We start from the raw sequence: 27,360 nt of genomic DNA on the forward strand, positions 1-27,360 counted from the left end.
ATAGTAGTCATTTGCTTTGTTATAATAGTTTCCTGCTTGTCTTCCTACATTGTCCATCCATCCTTGAACTTTTCCTCTTGTTTCAGGATTTGGAATAAGATTTGCTGCATCTCGTGCTACATCCCAACCTTTCTGTACAGTTTGTATAATAGGCTGTGCTTTCTCTTTCAGTATACCTAATGTACTCAAAATCTTCCTTCCAATTCCAAATGCACCTCTGGCTAGTGTTCCCACTGCGGGCAAAAATCTGGATGCAACTCCTGCTAATGCGCCAAATAAACCCATTTCTTATGGGTTAAAAAATGACGAATCCAAACAAGGACCCCTATGTTTCTAAGGCAACAAAGAAAGCACTCATGATAAAAATCTTTAGTTCAACACCAAATGCTTGGTTTATGGATATCTTGGAAAACATTCCGAGGTATAGAGAAGATGGACCACCATACTGGCTAATATTTGTTGGTCAAAACACAAGATACTGTGAAGCCATACCATTACAGTCCAAAAATATTTTAGATGTGAAAACTGCTTTGACAATATTCGTTGACAAATACCATCCAACTAAACTGACATCTGACTGTGAAAGTTCTTTCAAATCAGATGATATTAAAAACTATCTGCGTTCAAAAAATGTAAACCAATATTTCATTGTCGACCAAAACCATTCTGCTCTTGGTGTCATTGACAGTTGTATAAAATCTTAAGAGACTTAAACCAACCACAAGGTGGTGAAGCAAATGAAATGTCATATGATGACAAATATAGACACTTCTCCCAGGCAAAGATGAGACAAGTTTTAAATATTTACAATAGCCGTAAACAAAAAGGTTTGGGAAACCACTCCCCTGAAGAAATGAAAAACAACCCCGACTTAGAGAAAGACTATATATTTAATAGTTTAGTCAAAAGAGACAAACAAGAAAGAATGCCAGGCTTCAAACTTAAGAAAGGTGACAAAGTAAAAATAGAAATACCTAAACGCGACCCATATGAAAATACTATTGACTATGACAACAATGGGAACTCGACAGGTACTCACCTTCGTGTTCGTAAAAATAGAAGAAAGTATACAAGAGAATATTATGAAGTTTTAGGCAAACATGGCAAAATGTACAGACTGCAAGCAGAAGATAAAACTACTATTGTCAGACCTCGTTTCAAACTTGTCAAAGTTCAAGGTGGTATACTTTCAAAGACAGTTCCTAACAAATATAAGACAACTCCTGACGAATATGCTAAAGAAGTTGAAAATGACGACTAAGCAATTCTATACCATGCGTAAACTGTCATGTAAGGTGGCATGTAGTCTTTACTTTGTCCCGTTGTTTGTGTATACCCTGAAACGCGATGTGTATGGTTTCCTCCTCCCTCAGTGTTACTCCAGTAACAATCTATAGCAAACTTAACGTTGTCTTTAACATCATATCCTTTACCTTTTGTCATTCCTGACCAATCCCAATATCTATGCTTATGCCAACCTGCTTGAGATGTACTTAAATCTATGTAGTGACTGTGCGCAGGTAAATTTTCACCTGAAATCGTTTTACTTCCTCCTGTTTCCTTTGAAGAGTTTGCACAATACAAAAACCTGTCGACTATTTGAGTCCAAGTTCCAAAACCAAGTACTACTTCTGGTCTGGTAGAGTTCATTGACGTATAAATAGAACCTATAGGATATACTGTTTGAAGTATTTCTGTCTTTAATGTTTGAAGCTCTGTTTTGTCTGCTTTTTTATATAACTTTTCTTCAAGTTCATTTACGTCAGAGATGCTATGTCTATGATATTTTTGTGGGTATGTTCCTTCTGTCCATGCTAAAATACGTTCTTTTGTTGCATCTACATATCCAGCTATCCATGTCGAGTCTGCTTTTGTATTCCTTAACTCTGTAACACCTTTCTCAAGCTCTTTCAACTGTTGTCCATCTTCCATTAAACCTCTGGTATGACTTGAAACCGTTTGTGTCAACATATCTACAGTTTCTTTGTCGGCTTTAAGGTCTAAACATCCTGAAACCCATCCTGTATCAGCTTTAGTTTTTAAAATCTTCGATGTCCGTTCATTGTACCATTCAACCCTTTCTTTAATTTCATTGTCTTTTTCATCCACATATTCCTTATCTGCCTTCTTCACTAACCCACTAGCCAGATATGCTAACTCATCGTCAACATACTCTTTGTCAGCTTTTTTCAACATCCTCTTTTGTTGCATATGTTGCATCTGCTCTGTCATGTTCTTCTTGAACTTTTTCAATGACATACTCTTTGTCAGCTTTGTTGTCAACATCTGCTTTCAAAAGAAGTTCATCTATAGGTTTCTCGTTTAAAGTTCCTTTTGTTGGATTTACACAGACAGTATGGTTCTTACTGTCTTGAAACAGAAACTCGTCTGTCATTGGGTTTATCGTCAGTTTTAAGTTTCCTTCTTTCAATGACTCAGATATCTTAGAATAGTTTGAAAAGTTTGTTGTGTTCTTATTTAGAGCTTGCAAAATGAGTTGTCGGTTGTGTTGTATTTCTCTCATAGACGCTGTTTCTTTCGACATTTTATTCTAGATAAAATATGCTTTCAATAGAAAAAGAAAATTCAAGAGTTGCTACAACTAAACCATTAGATGAACTTTTTACTAACGTAGGTCAAAAGTTTGAGACAGAGACCGTAAAGCATGAAGGCTATCGTTTTGACTACCCACTAAGATGGTTAAGAGACCCATCCGTCACAAAAGCTATTGGCTTTCGTAGAATGAAATTCATTTCAGAAGCCATACATGGTTTCCCATTTACGGTCGCTTTTGAAATTCGATACTATAACAAAGAAAAACGTACGTATGAGAAATTTGAACAGGGAAAACTTTTACAAGTGAATTTGCTTGTAAACTTAGAAACAACTCTTCAAGCTTTTCAAGAAAAAATAAACGATATCTATCTCGAATATGCAAAACAGTACAACATTGACGAAGGAGAGTACCATCTCGATATTATATATGACAGGAAAAATGCAACTGTTAAAATCAATAGAATAGAAGACCTTGGAGAAGACGTTTATATTTCTACAAAATATAACAACTTGGCATGGTATAGATTTTTGAGGATGTTAAATCAGCCTGCAGCATATCCAGTACACCCGAACTTTTATGAAGTCGAAAACCCTAATGGAACATATGAAAATGTTTTCGACTCAGATGCTATTATCGTTCATGCTTCATTTTCTGGCGCACAAAACTCTTTTTTATGCTTGGCAAATGACTTTTACGAAAAACCTACAAAGTTATATGAACCACCAAGTGGAAGTATTTCAGACTTTCAAGTATGGTTTACTACAGATGGAAGAAAAAGAATAATTCCATTATACCATGCGTTTTACTTAGAACTTAGTTTCATATACAACTACTATCGAACGGTAAAAATATAATTTTTTAATACGGTTGAGGTGTTGGATTTGGTTGCCAACTAGACTGTGGTGCAGGTTCAGGCTGTTGTATAACAGGAGCTTGTTCTTCTGGTTCAGGGTCTTTAGGTATAATACCAACAAACTGACCTACTCTTTTACCAATATTTTTGACTCCGTTCCAAATTCCTTTTCCGACAGATTTTATTCCATTCCATATACCTCTTCCAACATTTCGAAAGAAGTTTCCTATCTTACTGAAGAAACCCATTTTACTATATGTAAAAATCTAATGTCCGCCTAGTCTCTTACGTTTCCTGTTGAGTTCCATAGCATTCTTTAACTGGAGCTCATACATTCTGTTTCTCCTCTGGTAGAAAACATATTCTGGGTCAACTCCTGTGTTCGCGTCATCTGCATAAAGTTGTTTATATCCCACTTCAGGGTTTGTATAAAACTCTTTCCATCTCATATTTGCATACCATGGTGGCAAACCTAACGCAGCGTCATTTGACATGGCAGTTTGCATTTGTACATCTGTTGGCACTTGACCATAGTTTGCCATTGCAGTTTGTATTCTAACTTCATTTGGAATATTCTCTGGGTTTGGTTGTCCAGGTTGCTGTGCATTCGCTAAGTTCTGTGCGTCCATTTAATATTAGATAAAAATATCTCTTACGAGTACATATACTGAACATTTGCAGGCATTGGTTCATCTTCATATTCTCTATATCTTTCTGCCACGTCAAATAAGTAAATGACACAATGGAAAAAACCTAAAACAAGTAGTCCTATTTCAAACCACATTTACTTACTAGTAAAATTTCTTTGTTATGACACTTTCTCCAGTTTATAGGACCTCTCTCATATTCTATCTTGTCATATATAAACTCATAGTCATGTATGTCCTCTAACCATCTCATGACACTTTCCAAACCACTTTTATCGGATGTAAAGTAAAAGCATGGATGGTTATGTAAAACGTCTAAAGTTTCTAAAGAGTCTCTCAAAGTCCAGTCTACTTGGTATTGAAAATCCCATGTGTTATAGAACGGCGGGTCCACTATAAAGAAAACATTTTCCTTGTCTTTATATTTTTCATACAACTCTGTCCAATGACATCTCACAAACTCTATACCCTCAATATATTTTTCTATGTCCTCTTTGAAAACATTTGTATAGTTAAGATATAAAACTTTTGACATAAGTGTTTCAATGTCATGAACTCTTATAGCACCACTATATAATAGTCTAGCAGATATACTATCCCAGTCTATATATTCTGCTTTTTTCAAAACCTCTCTCACAATATTTTTCTTATCTAATGGTATACGTTCCATCTTACCTATAGGTATCTTTTCTTTTAACTCTTTCAATATATTGTTTGTGTCTGGTATATGTTTGAGACGGTCCATATAGTTGTCGAAGTCATTGCATATAATCTTTGAGTCTGGGAATATTGTATGGCACAAATGGGATATATAGAAACTTCCACCGAACAAGTCTACAAATGTTAGACCATTCGGTAGTTTCTTAAGTTCTCTCAATAGAATATCTTTACATTTACTCTTATTTCCAAAGAACGGTAACGGTGGTTTTGTAAAATTCATTTATATATAATAATAAAAATGTTTTTCCCTGAAAAGTGACAAAATTTCTTAGGGGCTAGAGGGCACGAAGTGCCTGGAAGCCCCACTGCCTTTTTTTTTTTTTTTTTTTTTTTTTTTCATAATTATATTAAATTTAAATACATTTTTACAATTGAAGATAATTTTTTTTTAATTTTCAAATAGAAAATCCTTTAATGAAAATTGTATTTTTATCATTATCAGCTATTAGTTAATCTTTATCAATTGAAAAGATATCTAAAAAAACGATTCGAACATTTCAAATATTATTAGTTATGATGCTAAACTATCAATAGTGCTATATTTAAAATTATTTTAATTTTTATATCTTTAAATTTGACAAGCAGTCCAGCTTTTCGATGTGATTTATGAGATTATTATATATATATTGCTAATAAGGAATAAAGTTAACTGCTTAAAATCGAATTTTGAGCATGATTTATTTTTGAAATTATTTTATCATTGAATTTTCGGCGATTTAAATGGATCAATCCGCAATATAATATAACTCAAATTGATAAATGCTATTAGTTTAAAAACGATTAAAAATTGCAACCGAAAATGGTCAAAAGTAAGTCACGAAAATATGAAATTTAGATAGCTAATTTGATTTAATTAAAGACGACGAAAAAAATATTTTTAGTCTTATATATATAGCGTATCTATCGGCGCGCGGCTTCGCCGCGCGCCAATATAAGCTGACAACCCATTCATCACAATTTTTGAATAGAATTACCAAACCTTCACAAAATTTTTCAATAAGATTTATGAAAAATCTATTGTCACTTAAAATACTTTAATATAACTTATTATTAAAATACTTTTTTTTGTTGGACTACCTTTCAAATATCTACGATATAAAAAATTTACGCTACAAATTTTTTTCATAAAAAAAATCATTTTTGTTGATGGAATCAAAGATTATTGTCATCACAGGTGCTTCCGATGGTATTGGAAAGTACACAGCAACACAGCTTGCAAAGCAGGGACATACAATCATCATTCATGGAAGGAACCCAGAGAAGACTAAAGCAGCAGCAGAAGAGATCATCAACGAGACAGGAAACAAGAACGTGAAATACTATCTTGCTGACTTCCTTGACTTCACATCCATCAAAGAGTTTGCCGAAAAAGTCAAACACGACTACGATCATATTGATGTTCTAATCAACAATGCAGGTGCACAGTTTGGTAGTGCTCGCGAAACTACCCGTGATGGGCATGAGAAGACTATGATGGTTAATGTCTTTGCACCTTTCATATTAACGCATCTCCTCTTGCCTTCCCTCAGTAAATCACAAGCAGCAAGAGTTGTTACAGTTTCTTCTGCTTCGCACAACATGGGAGGACAACCTGCTCTTGACGACATTGAACTTGAGAAATCATACACTATGCCAAGAGCCTATGGATTTTCAAAGCTTTACGTCATATGGGTAATGAGACACTTCATTAAGTTCGCAAATGAGAAGGGAATTAAAAATATAACATTTAACTGTGTCCACCCAGGATCCACAAATTCTAATCTCGGCCGTGAGTCAACAAAGAACTGGCTCTGGTGGTTCATTTATTTGCTTTGGAAACCAATGATGAATTCAATGGAAGATGCTGCACGTCCAAGCATCACTTGCGCAACATCGAAAGACCTCGAAGGTGTCACTGGAAAATATTATGGTCCAAAAGGTGAAGAAGCTGTTTATGATAAGTTCTACACAGTTGAAAATGAGCAGAAAGTTTGGGATTACTGCATGGATATCACAAAACAATATTTGTAAAAACATTCATTTTTATTGAAACTAAACAATTAATTTGAATTTAATTTTTTTTTCGTAAGGTAATAAACATATGATTCATGATCTTTCTCATTTCTTTCCAAACTATAGTACCATACGAAATTTACTTATCAGCCTATAATACAATCATATTTTCTGAATAAATGATAATAAGAAAAACGTAAAGGTGGCAAAATAAAATTATGTTTATTCTTATTTTTATTTAGTTAAAATAACTGTGCATACAAACTCACCAGTCTTAGGGCAATTTGGATGATTTTCTAACTTGATCATTTCCGTTTTATATCCTTCTGATTCATACTATTCTGCAATAGTTCCAAGAACAATTCCGATATCAAACCATCCATTATTTGGAAATAGTGCAACACCGTTTCCGTTGATGAAAACATGAATATTTGGTTCTTGGAATAAAATTCTGAAGTTATGAGGTTTCATAACACATGGTATCTTATGAAGCCCGAGACAGATGTCAGTTCGCTCTCCAACGTTATCGATCTTCATTGGAAACTCGTATCTGTCAAAGAATTCTTCCTCGTACACACTCTCGCCTCTGAATGATCCAAACCATTTAACAACGGATTCGACCCAACGATCCTCGCCTTCAACGCCAAATGCAAAACCGATGACAACATCATACTTGTTCTCAAAGTACTCGATGGCTTTTGATCTGTTGAAGCCTCCGAACCAGTATGTTGCTATGTCCATGCGAGTCAGTTCAAGAATGCATCGTTCGAACATGTATCCAATCTCTTTATACTGCTCACGTGTCTGGTTTACATCGAGATTTCCCTTCTCGGTGCGCGCAAGAACCCATCCTGCTTCGTTGACAAGCATATTCATTCTTCCGAATCCTGGTGGTGTAACAACAAGTTCAATCTTGTATCCAAGGTTTTTACCTACTGAATTAATCCTTTCAACTGTACTTTCAACAAAATGCTTCTTGCTGTCTTCAAATTCAGCTTTAGTGAATGCACGTGTGCTGTGCCTCCTCTTGAATGCTTCTGGCATTGTCCTAATGTATTCGACACTCATATGTGAGCTTCTTTAATAAAAATGAACTAAAATTTATTTCAATAAAATTTTATTCAAAAAAATTTTTACCCATTCTGTTCAATTTTTCTGAGGTCTATCGAGATATCAATTGAGAAACATAACTTTGCCCAAGCATAATCCCTGATATGTGTATTAAAATAAATAAAATACACAATTTCTATTCAAAGAATCGAATTTTTGTAATTTTTGCTGATCAATAATATTTTAAATCATTTATTATTATTTATTTTAGAAAATGGATGTTTTATGATAATTTATGCAAAGTATATTATATGTATTCGACATGTATATTATATCTGAGTAGATATTTTTTATGATTTGCAATTAATTTAGCTGAAATTGAAAATTATCATAAATCTTATAAGCTTATTAAATTTTAATAATATTTATCAATACAATTTAATGATTAATGTACTATATAATTTATTTTTATTATGAAATTAATCTAATTTATTGGAGTTCAAGTAAATTACTTCTAATTTAATTCATATTTTTATAATTTATATCTATTTTCATGATGTTTCGAGTTAAAATGCAATCATATTTTTTCAAAAAAATTATTTTCATTCAAAATGTTTTACTATCACATCATATGCAATTATTTCCTATGAAAAGCAAAATATTTTCATAAAATAATATTATATTTTTAACATTTTCAATTTGATTTTTGTTACACAATAATATCACAATTTTTCAATATAAAACTAGTGATTTAAAAGTAATGATCTCTATCAAAATAATGTTATTGGCTGATTGATTCAATACAGATTTAGTACATATATTTTTCACATAAATTTGAATTATCGCAATTCAAATATTTGAGAGGGTAAACAAAAATTTTAATAAGTTGACTGAGATTATGTCAACAAAGTTATTTTTATCAATTTTGTAATTCGTTGACTCTCAAATAATATCATTGATAATATGAACAATATAAATTTTATGACAATCATTTTGAAATGATCGTTACCAAATAAAATAAACGATTCTAACAATCCGAATATTATTATTTATAATGCTATTAAGTTAATAGTATTGTTTATGTAATTATTTTTGTTTTTATATCTATAAATTTGATTACCCATCAATCACAATTTTTGAATAAAAATACCCAAACTACACAATTTTTTCAATGAGTTATTCAAAATTAAGAGAAATAGGTAGATTGTGATAAAAAAGATTTTAACGCAAAACCATAATATATTAATTATATGTTAATTATTTGGATAATTTTCAATAAAAACCTCTATTATATCAAAAATTTTTTTCAAAGAAAAATCATTTTTGTTGATGGAATCAAAGATTATTGTCATCACAGGTGCTTCCGATGGTATTGGAAAGTACACAGCAACACAGCTTGCAAAGCAGGGACATACAATCATCATTCATGGAAGGAACCCAGAGAAGACTAAAGCAGCAGCAGAAGAGATCATCAACGAGACAGGAAACAAGAACGTGAAATACTATCTTGCTGACTTCCTTGACTTCACATCCATCAAAGAGTTTGCCGAAAAAGTCAAACACGACTACGATCATATTGATGTTCTAATCAACAATGCAGGTGCACAGTTTGGTAAAGATCGTCAAGAAACAGCTGCGGGTCATGAGAAAACGATGATGGTCAATGTTTATGCGCCATTCCTTTTGACACATTTGTTTTTACCACTACTCCAAAAGTCTCATTCAGCAAGAGTTGTTACAGTTTCTTCTGATTCTTATAAGCTTAGCGGAAAGCCTCTTTATGATGATTTTGAACTTAAAAAGAATTATTCTCTGACAAAATCATATGGATTATCCAAGTTGTACGTAATTTGGATAATGAGACGAGAAAAAAACATAGCACACATTTGCACACATTTTGACACTTTTTCTGACAAGCATCATTCAAATTTGAAGAAAAACCTCTAAATTTCATTCAAATTTCTGTCAAAATGTGTGCAAAATTGAAATAGGCACACATTTTGACATACGATTATTTATATACGTTATTTTAATGGTTTCAGAGAAATCTTCGTTACACATTATTGAAGATTACTCAATATTTAAGTGAATGACTCACTACCACCTGTTTAGAAAAATGGTAGCATAAAATCCAAATGTCACATATATTATTTCTTATTTCATACAAATAAACTTACAATTATAACCTCAACTTGTTTGCAAAGCAGAAACTCAATATAAGCAATCGATCAGTAGTGTATTTAAAAGTCGAATTTAAATTTAAAAATTTATAATCTTATTTCGGAACCAAATAGTATAAATTTAGGACAAAAAGCTACGTGGTGTTGATAACAACTATTAAAATTCAAATATTACTACCATGAACAATACAATGGCTCATATTGATAATTGATAAACGTGCATATAAATTGCATATATCATCAATGTCATTAAGTAAAATACATGTATATAAATAGATTAGAAATATTTTTCGGTTAGAATTAAAATCTATGTAATAAAAAATAAGTTATAAAAATAAATACCGAATTTTTATTTGTAATATAAACTGCTACAATATGCTAGTGTATACAAATGTATTTGTCGTATTGATTTGAAAGATCTTCAACATGGTTCAGATCTAAATTTGAAACTCGTAAAATAAAGCGAATCTTTATTTATAATATAAACTGCTACAATATGCTAGTGTGTACAAATGTATTTGTCGTATTGATTTGAAAGATCTTCAACATGGTTCAGATCTAAATTTGAAACTCGTAAAATAAAGCGAATCTTTATTTATAATATAAACTGCTACAATATGCTAGTGTGTACAAATGTGTTTGTACAAATGTATAACTCTTTGTCAATTGTTATGGCACCTTATAACTTAAAAATCATTTTCATTAACAAATATAAAAAGTGACAATTAATATTTTCATTAAATGCATATTTAATTATCAAAACAATGTCGATTTAGCTTGAATGTTCATTATAAATGTGTAAGTTTAGGAAAACAAAAAATAATTAATTCTCGCAAAGAAACTTATTTTAAAAGAACCTAAACAAAAGTTCATATAATAATAAATCTAAAAATAGATATTAATTTAAACGAAGATAATGAGAGAATGGGGATGTTGTAAAACAATGAGACTTAATGATCAAATAATTAAAATAATAAAATTAATTAAAGGAAAGCTAAAATAGTTTAATGAATTTTTATAGATTGATTACACAATCAATGTTTCTGTGTCAATGTACATCAATCAACATTGTTTCATTGAATTTTGTCTTTCACCAAGAAGATTCAAGAACAAAGTTTTGTAGTTTCAATAGATTGATTACACAATCAATGTTTCTGTGTCAATGTACATCAATCAACATTGTTTCATTGAATTTTGTCTTTCACCAAGAAGATTCAAGAACAAAGTTTTGTAGTTTCAATAGATTGATTACACAATCAATGTTTCTGTGTCAATGTACATCAATCAACATTGTTTCATTGAATTTTGTCTTTCACCAAGAAGATTCAAGAACAAAGTTTTGTAGTTTCAATAGATTGATTACACAATCAATGTTTCTGTGTCAATGTACATCAATCAACATTGTTTCATTGAATTTTGTCTTTCACCAAGAAGATTCAAGAACAAAGTTTTGTAGTTTCAATAGATTGATTACACAATCAATGTTTCTGTGTCAATGTACATCAATCAACATTGTTTCATTGAATTTTGTCTTTCACCAAGAAGATTCAAGAACAAGTTTTCCTCTTTTTCTTTTTTAAATGATTAAAATATTACCTTGCTTCAACTTTACACGTTTTCGTTTACTAAAATTATCTTTTACCTTCACTTATCTTATCATACCCAATTATTCATTTAATTCTATATTTTTCTGACCAAAAATCCTCTCAAATCTCCCTTCTTCTTTCAAAAATTCTATGAGTTTATTCAAATTTCCTTTAAATCTTTGCTAGTCCTTCTATGAGATTCATTCTAAAATTTTTGAAAAAAATTTAAAATTTGCTAAATATATTCTTTATTACTTTGCACTATTTTCCAATTGAAAAATCGTCGATTTTAATCAAATGTAAGATCATAATAATAAAAATTATGAAACTTACCGTGTTTATTAGTAAATTTCAATATGAAGTTGTTATACAAACAGCTGGGACTTTAAATTGAGAAATTGCATAATTCCATCTACAAATTTTGGTCTAGACAATAATCATTGATAAATTATAATATATGTATTATGTGTATTTACATTGCATATATAACAATTTCAATTTCTATATTAAATTGTTATTTGATATCAGCTATATTTGTTCAGGTAAAATGAAGTGTAAAAATATAACTCATGAATTACATATATATATATTATTTTTATTATTAAAATCAAATTCAGATTTATAAATTAAGGTTATTCATTTTTGATATGGTTATCACGCTCAAATATGGAAATAAAATTAAAAAAAGTCAATACTCCTCAAAAAATACATTGTCTATCATTATATCTATATGCTTCCAAAGTATTTCATCTTAAACTAAAGACTTTTATATTACAAAAAGATTCAAAGAAGATACAATTGTTTAATTATGTTAAACATTATTCAGATATGACAATTGAAATAAAAGAGTCAAAAAAGCCTCTAAACTATTTGACAATCCAATAATTTCTTCAACTAAACTATCAAATTTGGAGGATTTAATAAAATGTGGATATGATATGGATATTTCACAAATTGCATTGTTTTCAGCCAGAAATGACATTGATACTGCTATGAAAATACTGAACATGGATTCAATCGAAGAATATGGATATGAACTTAATTGCTTATTAAAACAAGTAAGAGAATTTAGAAGAAGTGATATAAAAGGTCAAATGATTGCAATAAGGACAGATAGCAATGGTAAAAAATACACAGAAGTATTAGCAGAAGGGATTTTTAAAGCAGATAGCGATGTTGATTGATGTACATTGACACAGAAACATTGATTGTGTAATCAATCTATTGAAACTACAAAACTTTGTTCTTGAATCTTCTTGGTGAAAGACAAAATTCAATGAAACAATGTTAATTGATGTACATTGACACAGAAACATTGATTGTGTAATCAATCTATTGAAACTACAAAACTTTGTTCTTGAATCTTCTTGGTGAAAGACAAAATTCAATGAAACAATGTTGATTGATGTACATTGACACAGAAACATTGATTGTGTAATCAATCTATTGAAACTACAAAACTTTGTTCTTGAATCTTCTTGGTGAAAGACAAAATTCAATGAAACAATGTTGATTGATGTACATTGACACAGAAACATTGATTGTGTAATCAATCTATTGAAACTACAAAACTTTGTTCTTGAATCTTCTTGGTGAAAGACAAAATTCAATGAAACAATGTTGATTGATGTACATTGACACAGAAACATTGATTGTGTAATCAATCTATTGAAACTACAAAACTTTGTTCTTGAATCTTCTTGGTGAAAGACAAAATTCAATGAAACAATGTTAATTGATGTACATTGACACAGAAACATTGATTGTGTAATCAATCTATTGAAACTACAAAACTTTGTTCTTGAATCTTCTTGGTGAAAGACAAAATTCAATGAAACAATGTTGATTGATGTACATTGACACAGAAACATTGATTGTGTAATCAATCTATAAAAATTCATTAAACTATTTTAGCTTTCCTTTAATTAATTTTATTATTTTAATTATTTGATCATTAAGTCTCATTGTTTTACAACATCCCCATTCTCTCATTATCTTCGTTTAAATTAATATCTATTTTTAGATTTATTATTATATGAACTTTTGTTTAGGTTCTTTTAAAATAAGTTTCTTTGCGAGAATTAATTATTTTTTGTTTTCCTAAACTTACACATTTATAATGAACATTCAAGCTAAATCGACATTGTTTTGATAATTAAATATGCATTTAATGAAAATATTAATTGTCACTTTTTATATTTGTTAATGAAAATGATTTTTAAGTTATAAGGTGCCATAACAATTGACAAAGAGTTATACATTTGTACAAACACATTTGTACACACTAGCATATTGTAGCAGTTTATATTATAAATAAAGATTCGCTTTATTTTACGAGTTTCAAATTTAGATCTGAACCATGTTGAAGATCTTTCAAATCAATACGACAAATACATTTGTACACACTAGCATATTGTAGCAGTTTATATTATAAATAAAGATTCGCTTTATTTTACGAGTTTCAAATTTAGATCTGAACCATGTTGAAGATCTTTCAAATCAATACGACAAATACATTTGTACACACTAGCATATTGTAGCAGTTTATATTATAAATAAAGATTCGCTTTATTTTACGAGTTTCAAATTTAGATCTGAACCATGTTGAAGATCTTTCAAATCAATACGACAAATACATTTGTATACACTAGCATATTGTAGCAGTTTATATTACAAATAAAAATTCGGTATTTATTTTTATAACTTATTTTTTATTACATAGATTTTAATTCTAACCGAAAAATATTTCTAATCTATTTATATACATGTATTTTACTTAATGACATTGATGATATATGCAATTTATATGCACGTTTATCAATTATCAATATGAGCCATTGTATTGTTCATGGTAGTAATATTTGAATTTTAATAGTTGTTATCAACACCACGTAGCTTTTTGTCCTAAATTTATACTATTTGGTTCCGAAATAAGATTATAAATTTTTAAATTTAAATTCGACTTTTAAATACACTACTGATCGATTGCTTATATTGAGTTTCTGCTTTGCAAACAAGTTGAGGTTATAATTGTAAGTTTATTTGTATGAAATAAGAAATAATATATGTGACATTTGGATTTTATGCTACCATTTTTCTAAACAGGTGGTAGTGAGTCATTCACTTAAATATTGAGTAATCTTCAATAATGTGTAACGAAGATTTCTCTGAAACCATTAAAATAACGTATATAAATAATCGTATGTCAAAATGTGTGCCTATTTCAATTTTGCACACATTTTGACAGAAATTTGAATGAAATTTAGAGGTTTTTCTTCAAATTTGAATGATGCTTGTCAGAAAAAGTGTCAAAATGTGTGCAAATGTGTGCATTTTATCCATCTCTAATGAGACACTTTATCAAATTTACTGCAGCTAAAGGTATCAACAGTATCACATTTAACTGTGTCCATCCAGGTTCAACACCATCAAATCTCGGAAGAGAATCAACCAAATTCTGGTTATTTAGTCTTATCAACTTCCTCTGGACTCCAATGATGAATTCAATGGAAGATGCTGCACGTCCAAGCATCACATGTGAGTTAGTATACATATCTTGTGTACTGAGGCACTGCGCGCCTCCGTACACCACTTAACCTTAAATATTTACAAAACCATTAACATATATTTTTACAACACAAACGACAACACTAACTTAACATTAAATATTTACAAAGCCGCCAACCACTTCACTTCACTAACGTTTTCACAAACGACTTCATTAATGTAAAAAATAAGCGTTCTCACTTACAAAAGTATTGCAACTCCTCCCATTGCTGTGCTTCACATAACAGCTCATAATCTTCTGACTCACTTTCTTCTTCATATAGGTCAAAATCACTGTCAAAATGAATGTTAGTAAGTTTTGACAAAGCTAATGAAACACGTTTACCGTTTGTATCGTATGCTTGTATAAACTTTCCATTCTTCATTCCTTCATAAACGCTCAAACTAACTTTACCCTTTCTCCCTCGTATCTGATAGAATGTATTTTCACGAGGAACGAAGAACAAATTCTTGAACTCATGACCGTTGTAGTTTGTTATCTCAATAGTTTTCGTCATTTACATCCAAATAAAATAAAAAATAAACTTAAAAAATAATGATATCACCACCCTCACACGTATGAAAACATAGCACAAAAATAAATTTAGGTGAAGTGGTGAGATCTCACCTGTTTTCTCACCTGTTTTTTCACCCTGTTGAATTCATTGCTTTATTCCTCACTGTCGTCTGCTTTCTCCAACTCTTCTAACTTCTTCCTAAGTTCAGCAATGTTGTCCTCATGAAGTTTAATCTTCCTTAATATACCTTCTCTATCTAATGGTTGCTTTATCTTTCTAAACTGAACTCTACCATCCTTCATAGTATAAATGTAAAAACCTTCTGGAATAATTCCTGATTTAATGTATTCTACCAAGAACTTTTGTTTCATTGCTTCAGTGACTTTATTTGTCATTTCAATCAAATAAAAATTTTAATATTAAATAAAAATAACGTTATTTTTTCAGTAAGGAAACGCAGGAGTTTTACGATTTATTTGAGGAGTAGGTTCTGGTTTAAATGTTGGAGTCGGTTTAGGAGTTGACTTTTGAACAGGAGTTTGTACTTCCATAGGTTCAGGAGTCATTGAAGGTTTTGCTTGTGAAGGTGTCGGAGTTTGTTTAACTTCAGCTACTTCAGTATTATTTACAACATTTGCTTTATTTCTTTTCAACATCATTACTGCTACTGCTGTAGCTAGCAAACCTAGTGGGAGACCATATCTTATATAAGGACTTGACCAAATGCTATTTTTGACAGGAGCTGGTGGAACACCTAACCTTGGTGAGACTGCTCTTTGCCATTGTGCAGCTCGTAAGAAATATTCAATAGGTGCTCCATAATCGTTTGGTAAAGTTTGTTTCATAAATGGTGAAGGTTCACGAGAGCTTGATGAAGAACTCATTTATAAGCTTTAAAAATAAACGTTCATCCTTTATTCCTCACTGTCGTCCGTGGCTAAGTTATAGTCATCTAATCTTATTATTGGGATTCCATTAGCACGCACCTGAATGGCAAAGCAACAATCCCTCATAAATCCAATAAGTGGCTTTGGTACGTTTTCAGTTGCTAGTTCAATAGGTCCTTTAACAGACAATTTGTATGTTATTGGAGCAGTAGATGTTTGACCTTGCTGGAAGCAAAAGTCCACTTCTGTTGGAAAACCACATAAGAAATGTGTGTTGTCATAGCTATCCCATTTATGTTCCACACTACCATCATCCACCAATGACCTCATAACATCTTCATTAAATCCTATCATATCATTGTTTGTATTGCAGGCGTTCGCAACCATTTCATAAAATACAGGTCCATATGATTTTTCAGGTTCTGCAGGCATATTTCCATAAGCTCCCATGGAAAGCTGAAGATATTTAAACTTAGGGTTCTCAAAATTAACATAATAGTTGTCTTTCTTTCTAAATAGTGCCCAAATACTTTTAACATTAATAGGCGTATAAGCTGCTGTAAATGTTGCACTTGAACTATCTGTATTCTTTGAGAATGAACCATCCATAGGAATCCAATCCATAACTTTAACAGGAAAACATAAAGCCTCGTTTGTATAATGTTCTACAAGTTCTGTATAAATGTTAGGGTCTAAAGAGAATGACTTTTGATGAATGAAACATTCATTAAAATCCATCTTTGTTCGAAATAGTTGCTGGGTTACAGTTGTAATAGTAACTGTTCCACTAGCTTCTACTGCCTTCGTTATCATAGTGAATGGTTCATTCCATGGAACAAATTTATTTGTCGGTGGATTTGAATCTGAAGCAAATGCAACTTTAAGAGTTGGATTGAAAGCAATGATATCATTTACAGATATAGATGTGCATTGTAAGGCGTCGCTACTGAACTTTACTTTAAGCTGAATGTTACCAGCAAATGCAGGAATAAATCTTATAGCTTCTAATGGTAAAAACTTTCTAACAGGAATTCTTAAACGAAGCTTAAAATCAAATGATTTTCCTGCTGTAATTGGACCACTAACAATTTGTCCTGTTCTGCATGTTCCCGAACGACTCCATACATCTTCATGTCGAGTCTTTGAGAAAACATCTACTTTCTTTATTTGTTCGGTAGTTTGTGAGTTTGAAGTTATATATGCTTCTTCTCTTGCGTTGTCTTGAGAATATACGATACGACCATTTGCAAGGATTTGATATCCAGCAACTGCATAGAAAGCGTCATCGAAACCAATCCAAAATCCTGGTGGGTTTGTTTTATTGGAACCTGAACCAATTTCTTTATCTACAATAAATTGACCTTCCATTTTATACGTAATGAATGTATTGTAAAGGTCCAACATATTTTCACCAGGAGGTGAGAGATTGAATGTTACCCATGTGTTATCTTTAGCAGTTCCAGGTTGTGATGGAATCTTTGCGTCAGAATATTTTCTATTAGTGTCACCAATTTGAACTGCATTGTCTATGATATCGAAATATGAGCGAATCTGATGAATATGCTCTGCTGGAGTAAATTCGTTTAGCTGTTCGTTCTGCATGTATTTACTTCAGATAAAAATATCTATTTACTTCATTATTCTCACTCTTCTTCTTGGCATTCGTGGTGGAAGTTGTTTCTTGACATTTTCAATGAACTGTACATTCTCTTTTGTCTCAACTTCTTTCACTGGTGGGTCAGGGTTCTTTGACTCGGTTTGCTTTTCAATGAAATTCACGAACTTTGCAATAAGCTCTTGGTTCGTTATTGAAAGAACATCTGGCTTCTTTTCTTCTTGTTCTATTGACTTTTCAGTTTGAACAGAAGGCTTAACATGGGCTTCGTGGACTTCACCCTTGCCATGCACCTTAATGTTGTCGCTTTCTGCATTCGCTAATGGAACCTTTCTTTTTCTTACATATATTTTACCATCTTTACTCTGACTTACGTAATAGAAAGGATGTTGTATTCCTCTGGCGTCATTTAATATAATAGACTCTCGTTCTGATTTTGACAAGCTCATTTTACATCGGTTAAAGTTTTAATTTTGTTTTTTATCTGCAGTCAAATGACTCAGACAAGCCCTACGGACAAGACCCAAGGGGTCATAGATGTTGAAGCATTGAAGAAAGAAATTCGTGAGCAAATTTTATCCGAACTGAAGGAACAAAAACAAGAACAAAAGCCAGAGAGACCAAAGAGAAAACTTAGTGAAAAACAACTTGCTGCATTAGCTGCTGGAAGACAAAAGAACCCACGTTTGCTGGCGAAGAAAGCTAGAGAAGAAGCTGAAGCAAAAGCTAAAGAAGCTGAAGCAAAGAAAGAGTAAATGGTTTATTTTTATCCGAATTAAATGTATAGACAAATACCTTTAACTGTTGCGTTCAGTAGTGAAAACCCTGACGTCAAAATAAAGGGGAACAGAGTAACGTTTAAGTTTCCAACAGACTGGATTGTGAACATAAATGAAGAGAAGTACATTGGCATAACATCTATGTATATAACACGTGCTTTCAGAAAGGTTGACTTTATACTTCAAGTCGAGATAGAAAATGACGAACAGTCTTTAAGCGCCCAAACATTCACATATACAAATACTTTAAAGACGATACAACATTGTTGCAATGTATGATTTCATTTAATGAGATGTTCGAGAAAAAGTTCAACATTGAAGTACAAACTTTACAGCCTTTACGTGAGTTTCTTGCACAACTGAAAGAAGAAGGTAGTCAGCCACAACTTATAGACTTTCATTATGAATTTAATGAAAATGAAGATGGAACTCATGACTGTCAGTTTGTTATATATTCACCATTCAATGAAGTAGCTAAAAAAAAAGAAAATCCATTACGTATAAGATTTCAAATCTCTGAACCCAATGATGATTTCAAAAATGTTTTCAATTATAATGCAATGCTTCCGAGGAAAAATGAATTTTCAAAGATTGTAACACCTGGCATTTGGATAGAAAGCAAGCTATATTATATTCAAACTTAAGTAAGGGAGTTGAAAATGAGTTCATTGGTCATACAAGAACTTCACCACTTCCTAACCTAAATACTATAAATTAACTGGCTTCAATCGTGAGTTTTGGATAGACATGTTCTCCACTCATGACCATAACTGCCCAGTGTTCTTACCTCCAGACCATAAGGACTGTCTCTACATTGAAGCACAACTCTTAAACTCTACCATCGCAGTATTGTAAATGACCATAACTGCCCAGTGTTCTTACCTCCAGACCATAAGGACTGTCTCTACATTGAAGCACAACTCTTAAACTCTACCATCGCAGTATTGTAAATGACCACATGGGCTTCGCCCTTGCCGCTAGCGGCTTATTTTTATCATGAATGACCTCATTGCTGACAAAAATAAATGACCTCATTCATGACCTCATTGCTGACCTCATTCATGACCTCATTGCTGACAAAAATAAATGACCTCAGAACTTCAACTTACGAATAAAGCTTGTTTTAGTCGTTATTGAGAAGTTAAACTTTTCAGCAAAGCAAGGACTAGAAGACTTACATAAGTCAAATCCAATCTCTTGACCGTCATAAAGTGCTTTATAAAGTTTCATGACACTGAACTCAGAGTCTTTGTCAAATTTTCCTTGCGGAACCATTAAACCTTTATCTTCATTGTAATAGCATTGTATAGCTTCAGGAAACATTTCATTAGCGGTTAAAGCAATAACATCTTGCTTCACGCCTTTCATTCTGCAGTGAAATGCAACTTCATTTAAATCGTTAGTGAGTAAGTCTATGTAAGTCTTCTTTCCACAAAATATTGACTTGTATGCTAAACTTTGTTTCCAGGTGTTATTTCTGCGAAGTCAGAATGGAACTGACCAAGGTTCTTACCAATGAGAACTCTTCCATAACGTTTCTCAAACTCTTCAGCTAAACGAGGGATATCTTCATTGTAGAGATGCATACTGTCGGTGTCGCTATAAAAGATGTCCATTCCTAAGTCCTCAGCAGTACAGAATACTTCACACATTATTCTCTTCGACATAGATAGAATATTAACACCAAGTGGACAGAAGTTAAAGTGTCTGCAAATGCTTTTCGTTAGCTTGAAAATAGTTTTATCTGAACCATCCAAACCTTCGAACTTCACTATATGGTTGTAGTTTCTGATGGCATATCTTATAGCATCTTTGTCATTTACTATGGTTATTTTTGACTCAATAGGAGATAGAATAGTTTTGCCATAAATACTGTTCAGAATGAGCTTTATATTTTCTTGCAAAGGATTTCCTTCTTTCTTATACTTTAACCTTAACTCAAACAACTTCTTTACTTCATCTCTTATTCTCATATCTCTGTTTCCATCGTAATAGTATCCTTGCAACACTTCACATTTGACACCTTGATATTTTATGAGGTCTTGTAATGTTATATGGTCAACATACATGAGACAGCAAGTGTTTGAACTTCTGGGAACGTTAAGTTCTGGATTTAGTTCAGGGTCACAAACTATTAAAGGAAAGTGTCTATGTATTCCAATCTCTGTTATCTTAATGAGAACAAAGAAGCCAGACATAAACTTTTCACCAATGGGTTCCTTTTGGTCGTCATCGAATAAATGCTTTAACAAATATTCAGAACTTAACATCTCATCCTTCAATACTTTTGGAATTCCTTCTAAAGTATACAATCTTGCTATAGCGGATGGATATAATGAAACAGCGTCGAAGTCAGCAATGAGTTTCTTTTTGCTCTTTTGTTTCATGTTATCTGACAGCATACATCTTCCACCTTGAATGCATCTCGAAATAAATTCTCTTGGTTTATTTGAGAGGTCATAAAGATTTCCATTCGGGAAGTACACTCTGTTCTCAAATAATTTGTTAGCAATAGAACAAATACTAACGTAGTCATAAACGTTTAAATCAAACTCTTTCAATATGTCATTGCGGAACTTAACAAAACCTTCTCTTAAAATTCTTACATCTTGTTTGCAATAAAATGTGCTATACTTTTCTAAGTCGAAATGGTTTTCATCTATTCTGCAACCTTTGATGGAATCTATGTTTTTCATGAACGTTTCAATATCTTTTACAAACTTACATGCTTCAGAAATGACACCAGTTCTGTTGTCATTTGCTAACAAAACACTGCTGTAGTAGTTATATGGAAATACTTCTTTCGGTCCTGTTTGTAAGTTAAACATAGCAGGAAATAGTTTAAGCTTCTTATTTATAATACTGTAAGAGTCTTTTATAATAATTGCCCGTCCTTTATATAAACCAGTTATTTGCATTGTTCGTGAACCTTTAATGATGGGAGTTCCTTTCACTTCTGTCATGTGTCTTAAGATGAAGTTTATATCATAGCTGAGGTTATGGAAATATATTAAACTCTTGTCAGGAAGTCGCTCCAAAAATTCTGTTGCACAGTTTTGACCCCATATGCTTTCACTCACTGAACCATCTTCACTGTCATAACAGATGTTAAAAGCTTTATGAAAGCCATCGTACTACACTCAAAGTCAGCAAAGAAAACGTGCTCAGGAATGAACTTGCACTTATTTTTATTTACTTCTTTTGACTCGGCTTTCTTCTTCAGTTGTACACAATACTTTGGAGCATATGTCAAATCTTTAAATGGTGCAAGGTTCTGTTTATATAAGTCAGTCGTATATGTGAAAAGTTCTCCATAAGAAATAGGTTCGAAATATTTGCACTCCCACAATGTTTTCATAACATCCCATAGCGGTGTAGTTCTATCCATGCGAACAATGTATTTATCATCTCTCATTGTATATATTTCATCTGTTTTTCAATGTTCATTCCACCACACTCCTTCAAGATTTCTATATAGTTGCGAATGAAATATGTTGTCATTGGTAATCTTTCGTTTAGCATGTAGTGGTCTTCAACAAGAAGTAAGTCAATAGTTCGAACAGTTTTACATTCTTTTGGTATGTATCTCTTTATTTCATTATGTCTTGAGTCATTGAAGTAACCAATGGTAACATTAAATGCTATACCTGTTGCGTCAGAAATTTCTTGTACTTTACTTTGAGGAAAGTCTCTAACACGAATGACTTCTCTCATGTGGTCAATAGTCTCTCCATCTACTCCAGCCTGAATGCAAGCATAAACGAAACAATTGTCTTCTGTCATAAGTGTTGCAGTTCTTTTGTTCAGTTCATTGAAGATTTGGTAGCGTTCAAGATTTATAGGTAATGTGCAAAGATACTTCCAGAACTGACCGCTTCTCTTCTTATAAAACTTCTTTTCACCATTATCTTTCCAAAAGCTTTCTATAAGTGCTGGGTTTCCTGTTTGCTTAAGAGCTTCCAAAATGGCTTTCTGGTCATTTGTCAGTGTGCTTTCATCTCTATATGGTCTCTTTTTTGGTTTGCCTTTCTTTACATCTGACATCGTTAAGCCTTCATATTCTGTTAAATCATACATCTTTATTTCGGTAAGATTCTTTATGTTTGTCAAGAAGAAGTCATAGTGCATTTCAACAATACCTGCAGCATTTGCTTCTATCTCTGATATAAAGTTCTCCTTCAAGAGCTGATGTAGTAGTGTTCCAATATTATTGAGGTTTAACGTAGAACATTCATACTTTCCACCAAGTTTATAACATACCATCCATCTCTGTTGTGAGTTTATTTTAATTTTCTCTAAGAGTCTCATGAAAACCTTACCGAAATGTTTGTGTAAGTAGTCTCTGTTTGGTTCATCTAAAGCTTCGATGTTAAAGTCAATGAGTCTATTGCCTGACTTCACATTTCTCTTCCTATTCTCTTCATCTTTCTTTAACCATCTCTCACCTTCTTTTGGTTTGTCGTCAATGGAACGAATGACATCGTTAGCTTTACGAACTTGTTCTATAGCACTTTTAAACATCTCTCTTCTCTGTTGTTTCAGTGTGTCGTCTCTTCTTCTTGTTTCACCAACGTTTGCATTTGTTATGTCAAACATCTCTTGACGAACATCATGCGAAAGAGCTTTACGAGTATGACCAACGTTTGCATTTGTTATGTCAAACATCTCACTTACTTCATGAGGTACTGAACGTCTATGATATAAGTCAATAGCAACGTCATTTAAAGGAAATGCTCTTGCATGGACTTCGTCCTCGCCGCGTTGCGGCTTTATGAACTCATGAATTCTATCATAACTTATTGCACCATTATAGTCTTGAATGTCAGCGAGTGCTTTTTTGTTTGTTGCGTAATGCTTTGCAACATCTATATTAGCTTCTGTAAGAAGTTGTTTTATTTCCGAGTGTTCTAACTTAGACAACTTCCGATACATCTTTAGTAGGAAATAAAAAATATTTTTTGAAAAAATTAGATTAGATTTTTTAAGTTATTTTAAAATAATTTAATATTTTTATTTTAATGAAACACATGCAAGATTGCAAGTTCTTTTCATACAATGCTCTCGCTAATGCCATCAAGAATGAGTTCAATAATGCTTCAAATGTTAATGTTATCTTTAACAAGAAGTTTGTGAAAGAATCTAAGTTTGGTCAGTATGTCAGACCATTAGCTATCGTCATTGACCGCAAACGTTATACTTCACAAGAGTTAGCAGTAGTTTTGAAACAAAAGAGTTTCTTCGTGTGAATGTCAAAGATACTCATTATACTGTCATAAAGAACTCTAACATTGACTTCTTCAGTATTGCTTTAAATCTTTCCGAACAGAAAGAATATAAGAAAGGTGAAACAAATGTGAAATATTATCCTTCATCTCTGAAGACAATAACGAACAAAAATGTTATACAGAAATTCTTACCAAAGGTTGAAGAAGCTTCTATTGACATTGACGAAGGAAGTGAAATGGTTGAAGAAATAACCCTGAAGCTATTTAAGCAAAAATATATTTTTGGTTAGTATTCATATGATATTTTACAACAATTCCCCAATGTATAAACTTTTCATACGCTTTTTCATAAGCTTTATATACCTTCAGAAATTTTGCATAATCTTTAGAAGCATTTAGATATTGTTTAAATGCTTTGTATGTCTTCAGAAATTTTGCATAATCTTTTACATGTTGTTCGTTCTCTTCTTCTGTCATGAGTTCCGAATATTCTAAATTCATGTTCTTTCATATGAGATAAAATTTTATAAAAAAAATAAATTAGCTTAGATTTTTTTCATTCTTCCTCTTTGAAGTTATCGAAATACTCTGTTATTTTTTCCTTTAACAATGGTAAGTCTTCTTTGAATGTAAGTATTGTGCAACCTTTGATGTCATAGTGTGTTTGAGGAAGAGTATTTTTGACAATTTCCTTTATTTGCTCATTCGGTGTCATTGAAATCGGTAAGTTTTCACGATAGAACCAGTTTCTGTCAGATTTATATATCTTAGCTAAGTCATAAAAGCTCTTGTTGTTTCTTCTCACTAAATGCAACATAACCATATCTTTCTTCTTCATTTTCCATCTCTTCAGTATATATCATATACTTATAACTCTTTTCCTTTCCTTTTGGTACTGAACGCGGTATTCTTTTCTGTATGCTTTTGTCTTTGGATTCAATGACTTCATCTTTTGCTTGAAGTTTCTTTTCCATCTCTCCACGTTCTGCTTTATATAGTTCATCTAACATCATGAAAATATAACAGGCATAACGAGGTGAAGCCCACATTGCTACAGCGTTTACTAAAAGTCTATGAACATAATAACCTTTCAAACCAGGAGCCAAATTCTTGCGATTTTCGTACGGAATCTCTTCTCTCGGTTTTCCGAGGGAAGCAATCATATGAGGAAATTCTTCTAAAAGTTCTTTTGTCTGTTGGTTTTCAAACCAATGATATGCTTGCTTTGTAGAACGAAGAGCATTCATTATACTTTGCATTTGGTACATGTCATCTTTGACCGAACGAATGAGGCGAAGTTGTTTGTTATATTGTATGTACTCGTATTCTTCATTTATGGCTTCATGAACGATAGCAATTGTTGTGTTCTCTAATGTTGACATTACTGTCTTTACATACAAAATAAAAAAATAAATAAAAATAAAATTAGCGTTATTTTTTCTGAGATAAACACTATTTCTTCACAACATTAAATTTTATCCTGTATGAAATGACTTTAAAAAGATTATTGACTGACTTCGAATACTATCTCATTGACGCACTGACAGACCCTCAAAACTGTGTTGAAAGTTCTTTAAGCTTTAAGATTGAAGGTACGACGCATTTTGTCTTCACTTACGTATTGAAAGAATATGACCGTTATCATAACGAAGTGAATCAAACACTAATAAAATTTGTAGATAAAAAATTGGTTAACAATGAATATTTTAAACGTGAAGACCCAAACACTGCTGGAGATGATGAAGAATACAGACAAGTTATTGAAAAAAATAACGCAAGATTAGATGCAATAGAAAAGAAGTTTAATGAATGTCTTACAAACACGTATGAATATCTTATGCGGTGGGAAGCCAGATGGAAATAAATTTACGTCAAATATGCAATTTATAAAATCTTATGTCGACAGGCTACGTAGCACAGTGGTCTAAGGTGGTGTTATGGGGGTTAGGGTCTGTGGTTCGAACCGCGACAGCGCCGTATTTTCTTATTTTCTTTGTTTGTCTTGTTTGTCGTGAATAAAAAGTGTCATAAAAGTGCTCTATCTTCCACGGGAATAAATAAAAAATTTACTTTATTTCTTCTTTATTTCTTTGTTCCCGTGGAAGAAGGGTTTTGCTGTTTTTCTCAGCCGAAATCAATGATTTTTTCATTTTTGGAATCCTTAGCGAATGAGGAATCTTTTCTCTCGTGGAAGCTTTGACCAAAAATATAATTGAGGTGAAGAGGTGAGATCTCACCTGTTTTTTCACCTGTTTTTTCACCTCTTTTTTCACAAGCGTTTTACATGAATTGTACGATGTATATTTGAAATCCTAAACAATTTCGTAGCTTCTATTTCTTCTGTCAGTATGTCAAAAGTTTTAACAATACCGAAGGTTTCTTTATACTTCTTCTTGACGTCAGACAGAAGGAAATCTTCTGCTGTTGGATAGTTTTTGTTCAGAAATGCTAACATGTCCATTTTATCTTCTGCTGGCTTTTCTGCTTCTTTCTTTAAGTCTGCATAGTCGTTTCGCATACGTTCTATCTCTTTGACTGAGTAGTTATATTTTCTTATTCCTGCTTTACATTTTGAACATTGCGGGTTCATTTTTGCGTTATACATTGAAATAAAACCAGCTAAAACAACTAAAGCGTCAATTGCTCTCTTCATCTCAAACATAGCGGGTCTTATTTGTTCGTTCCATACTTTGCCTCTTCTATCTTTATCTCTTATTTCCCAAACACATTTTGCAACTAATGAAACAAAGTTATCGTAAGTCTTAAACTCCTCAGATTTATATATGTCAGAAATGTTTTTATAAACCATGTCGCAATCTTTGTCCATAACTTTATGGTTGCAATGAAAACCAAGGAATTCATAATTTACTTTACGTATGAACTTCTTTATTTCTACTGAATCAGTAACTTTAACTTCAATTTCGTCGAATTCAGGAATAGTTAGTTTTTGCTGTTGGATTTCAGGCAATTTGGGTAAATGTTCAATAATGTCCTGCATTTCATAAAGATATTCTTCATTTGTTTCATCTTTCGCACTACAGTCTAAATTACTTGTTAAAAGTTCTTGCTTTATCTTCTGGATTTCTGTTTCAAAAGTATATGAAGAAGGAATGAAGCTTTTCATTTCTACTAACATAGATGTTGGATTCATGACTAACGAGTTTGGTGCTGTTGTTGTTTGAATTGTTGTTGTGCCGATTGTTGA

At 32.0% G+C, this 27,360-nt stretch overlaps 15 protein-coding genes and 4 pseudogenes across 19 annotated transcripts, besides 3 other annotated features; 6 read left to right on the forward strand and 13 right to left on the reverse strand.

The window, feature by feature from the left end:
• Window positions 1-9,683: part of a mobile genetic element that runs on past the window's edge.
• Window positions 743-1,261, forward strand: TVAGG3_0752200 (uncharacterized protein; the record flags this gene model as incomplete). Its single annotated transcript, XM_051245292.1, has 1 exon — window positions 743-1,261. One exon carries the CDS (start codon window positions 743-745, stop codon window positions 1,259-1,261), a length of 519 nt encoding a protein of 172 aa, XP_051091879.1.
• On the forward strand, window positions 2,563-3,411 carry TVAGG3_0752210 (uncharacterized protein; the record flags this gene model as incomplete). Its single annotated transcript, XM_001304774.2, has 1 exon — window positions 2,563-3,411. The coding sequence occupies one exon, from the start codon at window positions 2,563-2,565 to the stop codon at window positions 3,409-3,411; it is 849 nt and encodes a 282-aa protein (XP_001304775.1).
• TVAGG3_0752220 (serine threonine-protein phosphatase family) lies at window positions 3,416-3,658 on the reverse strand (the record flags this gene model as incomplete). The annotated part of the gene is made up of 1 exon (XM_001304773.2): window positions 3,416-3,658. One exon carries the CDS (start codon window positions 3,656-3,658, stop codon window positions 3,416-3,418), a length of 243 nt encoding a protein of 80 aa, XP_001304774.2.
• TVAGG3_0752230 (uncharacterized protein) lies at window positions 3,677-4,039 on the reverse strand (the record flags this gene model as incomplete). The annotated part of the gene is made up of 1 exon (XM_001304772.2): window positions 3,677-4,039. The coding sequence occupies one exon, from the start codon at window positions 4,037-4,039 to the stop codon at window positions 3,677-3,679; it is 363 nt and encodes a 120-aa protein (XP_001304773.1).
• Window positions 4,179-4,997, reverse strand: TVAGG3_0752240 (phage tail repeat-like family; the record flags this gene model as incomplete). Its single annotated transcript, XM_051245293.1, has 1 exon — window positions 4,179-4,997. One exon carries the CDS (start codon window positions 4,995-4,997, stop codon window positions 4,179-4,181), a length of 819 nt encoding a protein of 272 aa, XP_051091880.1.
• TVAGG3_0752250 (oxidation-reduction process) lies at window positions 5,924-6,787 on the forward strand (the record flags this gene model as incomplete). Its single annotated transcript, XM_001304771.2, has 1 exon — window positions 5,924-6,787. One exon carries the CDS (start codon window positions 5,924-5,926, stop codon window positions 6,785-6,787), a length of 864 nt encoding a protein of 287 aa, XP_001304772.1.
• On the reverse strand, window positions 7,106-7,813 carry TVAGG3_0752260 (NADH Oxidase domain-containing protein; the record flags this gene model as incomplete). Its single annotated transcript, XM_001304770.2, has 1 exon — window positions 7,106-7,813. The coding sequence occupies one exon, from the start codon at window positions 7,811-7,813 to the stop codon at window positions 7,106-7,108; it is 708 nt and encodes a 235-aa protein (XP_001304771.1).
• Window positions 9,684-14,930: a mobile genetic element.
• A 2-nt stretch (window positions 14,931-14,932) lies between these two features.
• TVAGG3_0752280 (oxidation-reduction process) lies at window positions 14,933-15,181 on the forward strand (the record flags this gene model as incomplete). Its single annotated transcript, XM_001304768.1, has 1 exon — window positions 14,933-15,181. One exon carries the CDS (start codon window positions 14,933-14,935, stop codon window positions 15,179-15,181), a length of 249 nt encoding a protein of 82 aa, XP_001304769.1.
• Window positions 15,182-15,190: 9 nt separating this feature from the next.
• Window positions 15,191-27,360: part of a mobile genetic element that runs on past the window's edge.
• TVAGG3_0752300 (repellent protein 1 family) lies at window positions 16,093-16,533 on the reverse strand (the record flags this gene model as incomplete). The annotated part of the gene is made up of 1 exon (XM_001304765.1): window positions 16,093-16,533. The coding sequence occupies one exon, from the start codon at window positions 16,531-16,533 to the stop codon at window positions 16,093-16,095; it is 441 nt and encodes a 146-aa protein (XP_001304766.1).
• Window positions 16,564-17,160, reverse strand: TVAGG3_0752310 (uncharacterized protein; the record flags this gene model as incomplete). The annotated part of the gene is made up of 1 exon (XM_051245294.1): window positions 16,564-17,160. One exon carries the CDS (start codon window positions 17,158-17,160, stop codon window positions 16,564-16,566), a length of 597 nt encoding a protein of 198 aa, XP_051091881.1.
• Window positions 17,302-18,138, reverse strand: TVAGG3_0752320 (uncharacterized protein; the record flags this gene model as incomplete). Its single annotated transcript, XM_051245295.1, has 1 exon — window positions 17,302-18,138. A coding segment is annotated over one exon (837 nt), but the record flags the coding sequence as incomplete, so codon positions are not given.
• TVAGG3_0752330 (uncharacterized protein) lies at window positions 18,166-18,600 on the reverse strand (the record flags this gene model as incomplete). The annotated part of the gene is made up of 1 exon (XM_051245296.1): window positions 18,166-18,600. One exon carries the CDS (start codon window positions 18,598-18,600, stop codon window positions 18,166-18,168), a length of 435 nt encoding a protein of 144 aa, XP_051091883.1.
• Window positions 18,646-18,906, forward strand: TVAGG3_0752340 (uncharacterized protein; the record flags this gene model as incomplete). Its single annotated transcript, XM_051245297.1, has 1 exon — window positions 18,646-18,906. One exon carries the CDS (start codon window positions 18,646-18,648, stop codon window positions 18,904-18,906), a length of 261 nt encoding a protein of 86 aa, XP_051091884.1.
• TVAGG3_0752350 lies at window positions 20,023-20,597 on the reverse strand (annotated as a pseudogene). Its single transcript has one exon. A coding segment is annotated over exon 1 (575 nt).
• On the reverse strand, window positions 20,875-21,848 carry TVAGG3_0752360 (organellar and viral DNA polymerase type B; the record flags this gene model as incomplete). Its single annotated transcript, XM_051245298.1, has 1 exon — window positions 20,875-21,848. A coding segment is annotated over one exon (974 nt), but the record flags the coding sequence as incomplete, so codon positions are not given.
• On the reverse strand, window positions 22,649-23,579 carry TVAGG3_0752370 (annotated as a pseudogene). The gene has a single exon. A coding segment is annotated over exon 1 (931 nt).
• Window positions 23,949-24,423, forward strand: TVAGG3_0752380 (annotated as a pseudogene). The gene has a single exon. A coding segment is annotated over exon 1 (475 nt).
• Window positions 24,801-25,402, reverse strand: TVAGG3_0752390 (annotated as a pseudogene). The gene has a single exon. A coding segment is annotated over exon 1 (602 nt).
• On the reverse strand, window positions 26,425-26,982 carry TVAGG3_0752400 (organellar and viral DNA polymerase type B; the record flags this gene model as incomplete). Its single annotated transcript, XM_051245299.1, has 1 exon — window positions 26,425-26,982. The coding sequence occupies one exon, from the start codon at window positions 26,980-26,982 to the stop codon at window positions 26,425-26,427; it is 558 nt and encodes a 185-aa protein (XP_051091886.1).

The sequence above is a fragment of the Trichomonas vaginalis genome, chromosome III (genome assembly GCF_026262505.1).
Source record: "Trichomonas vaginalis G3 chromosome III, whole genome shotgun sequence".
Classification (NCBI taxonomy): Eukaryota; Parabasalia; order Trichomonadida; family Trichomonadidae; genus Trichomonas; species Trichomonas vaginalis.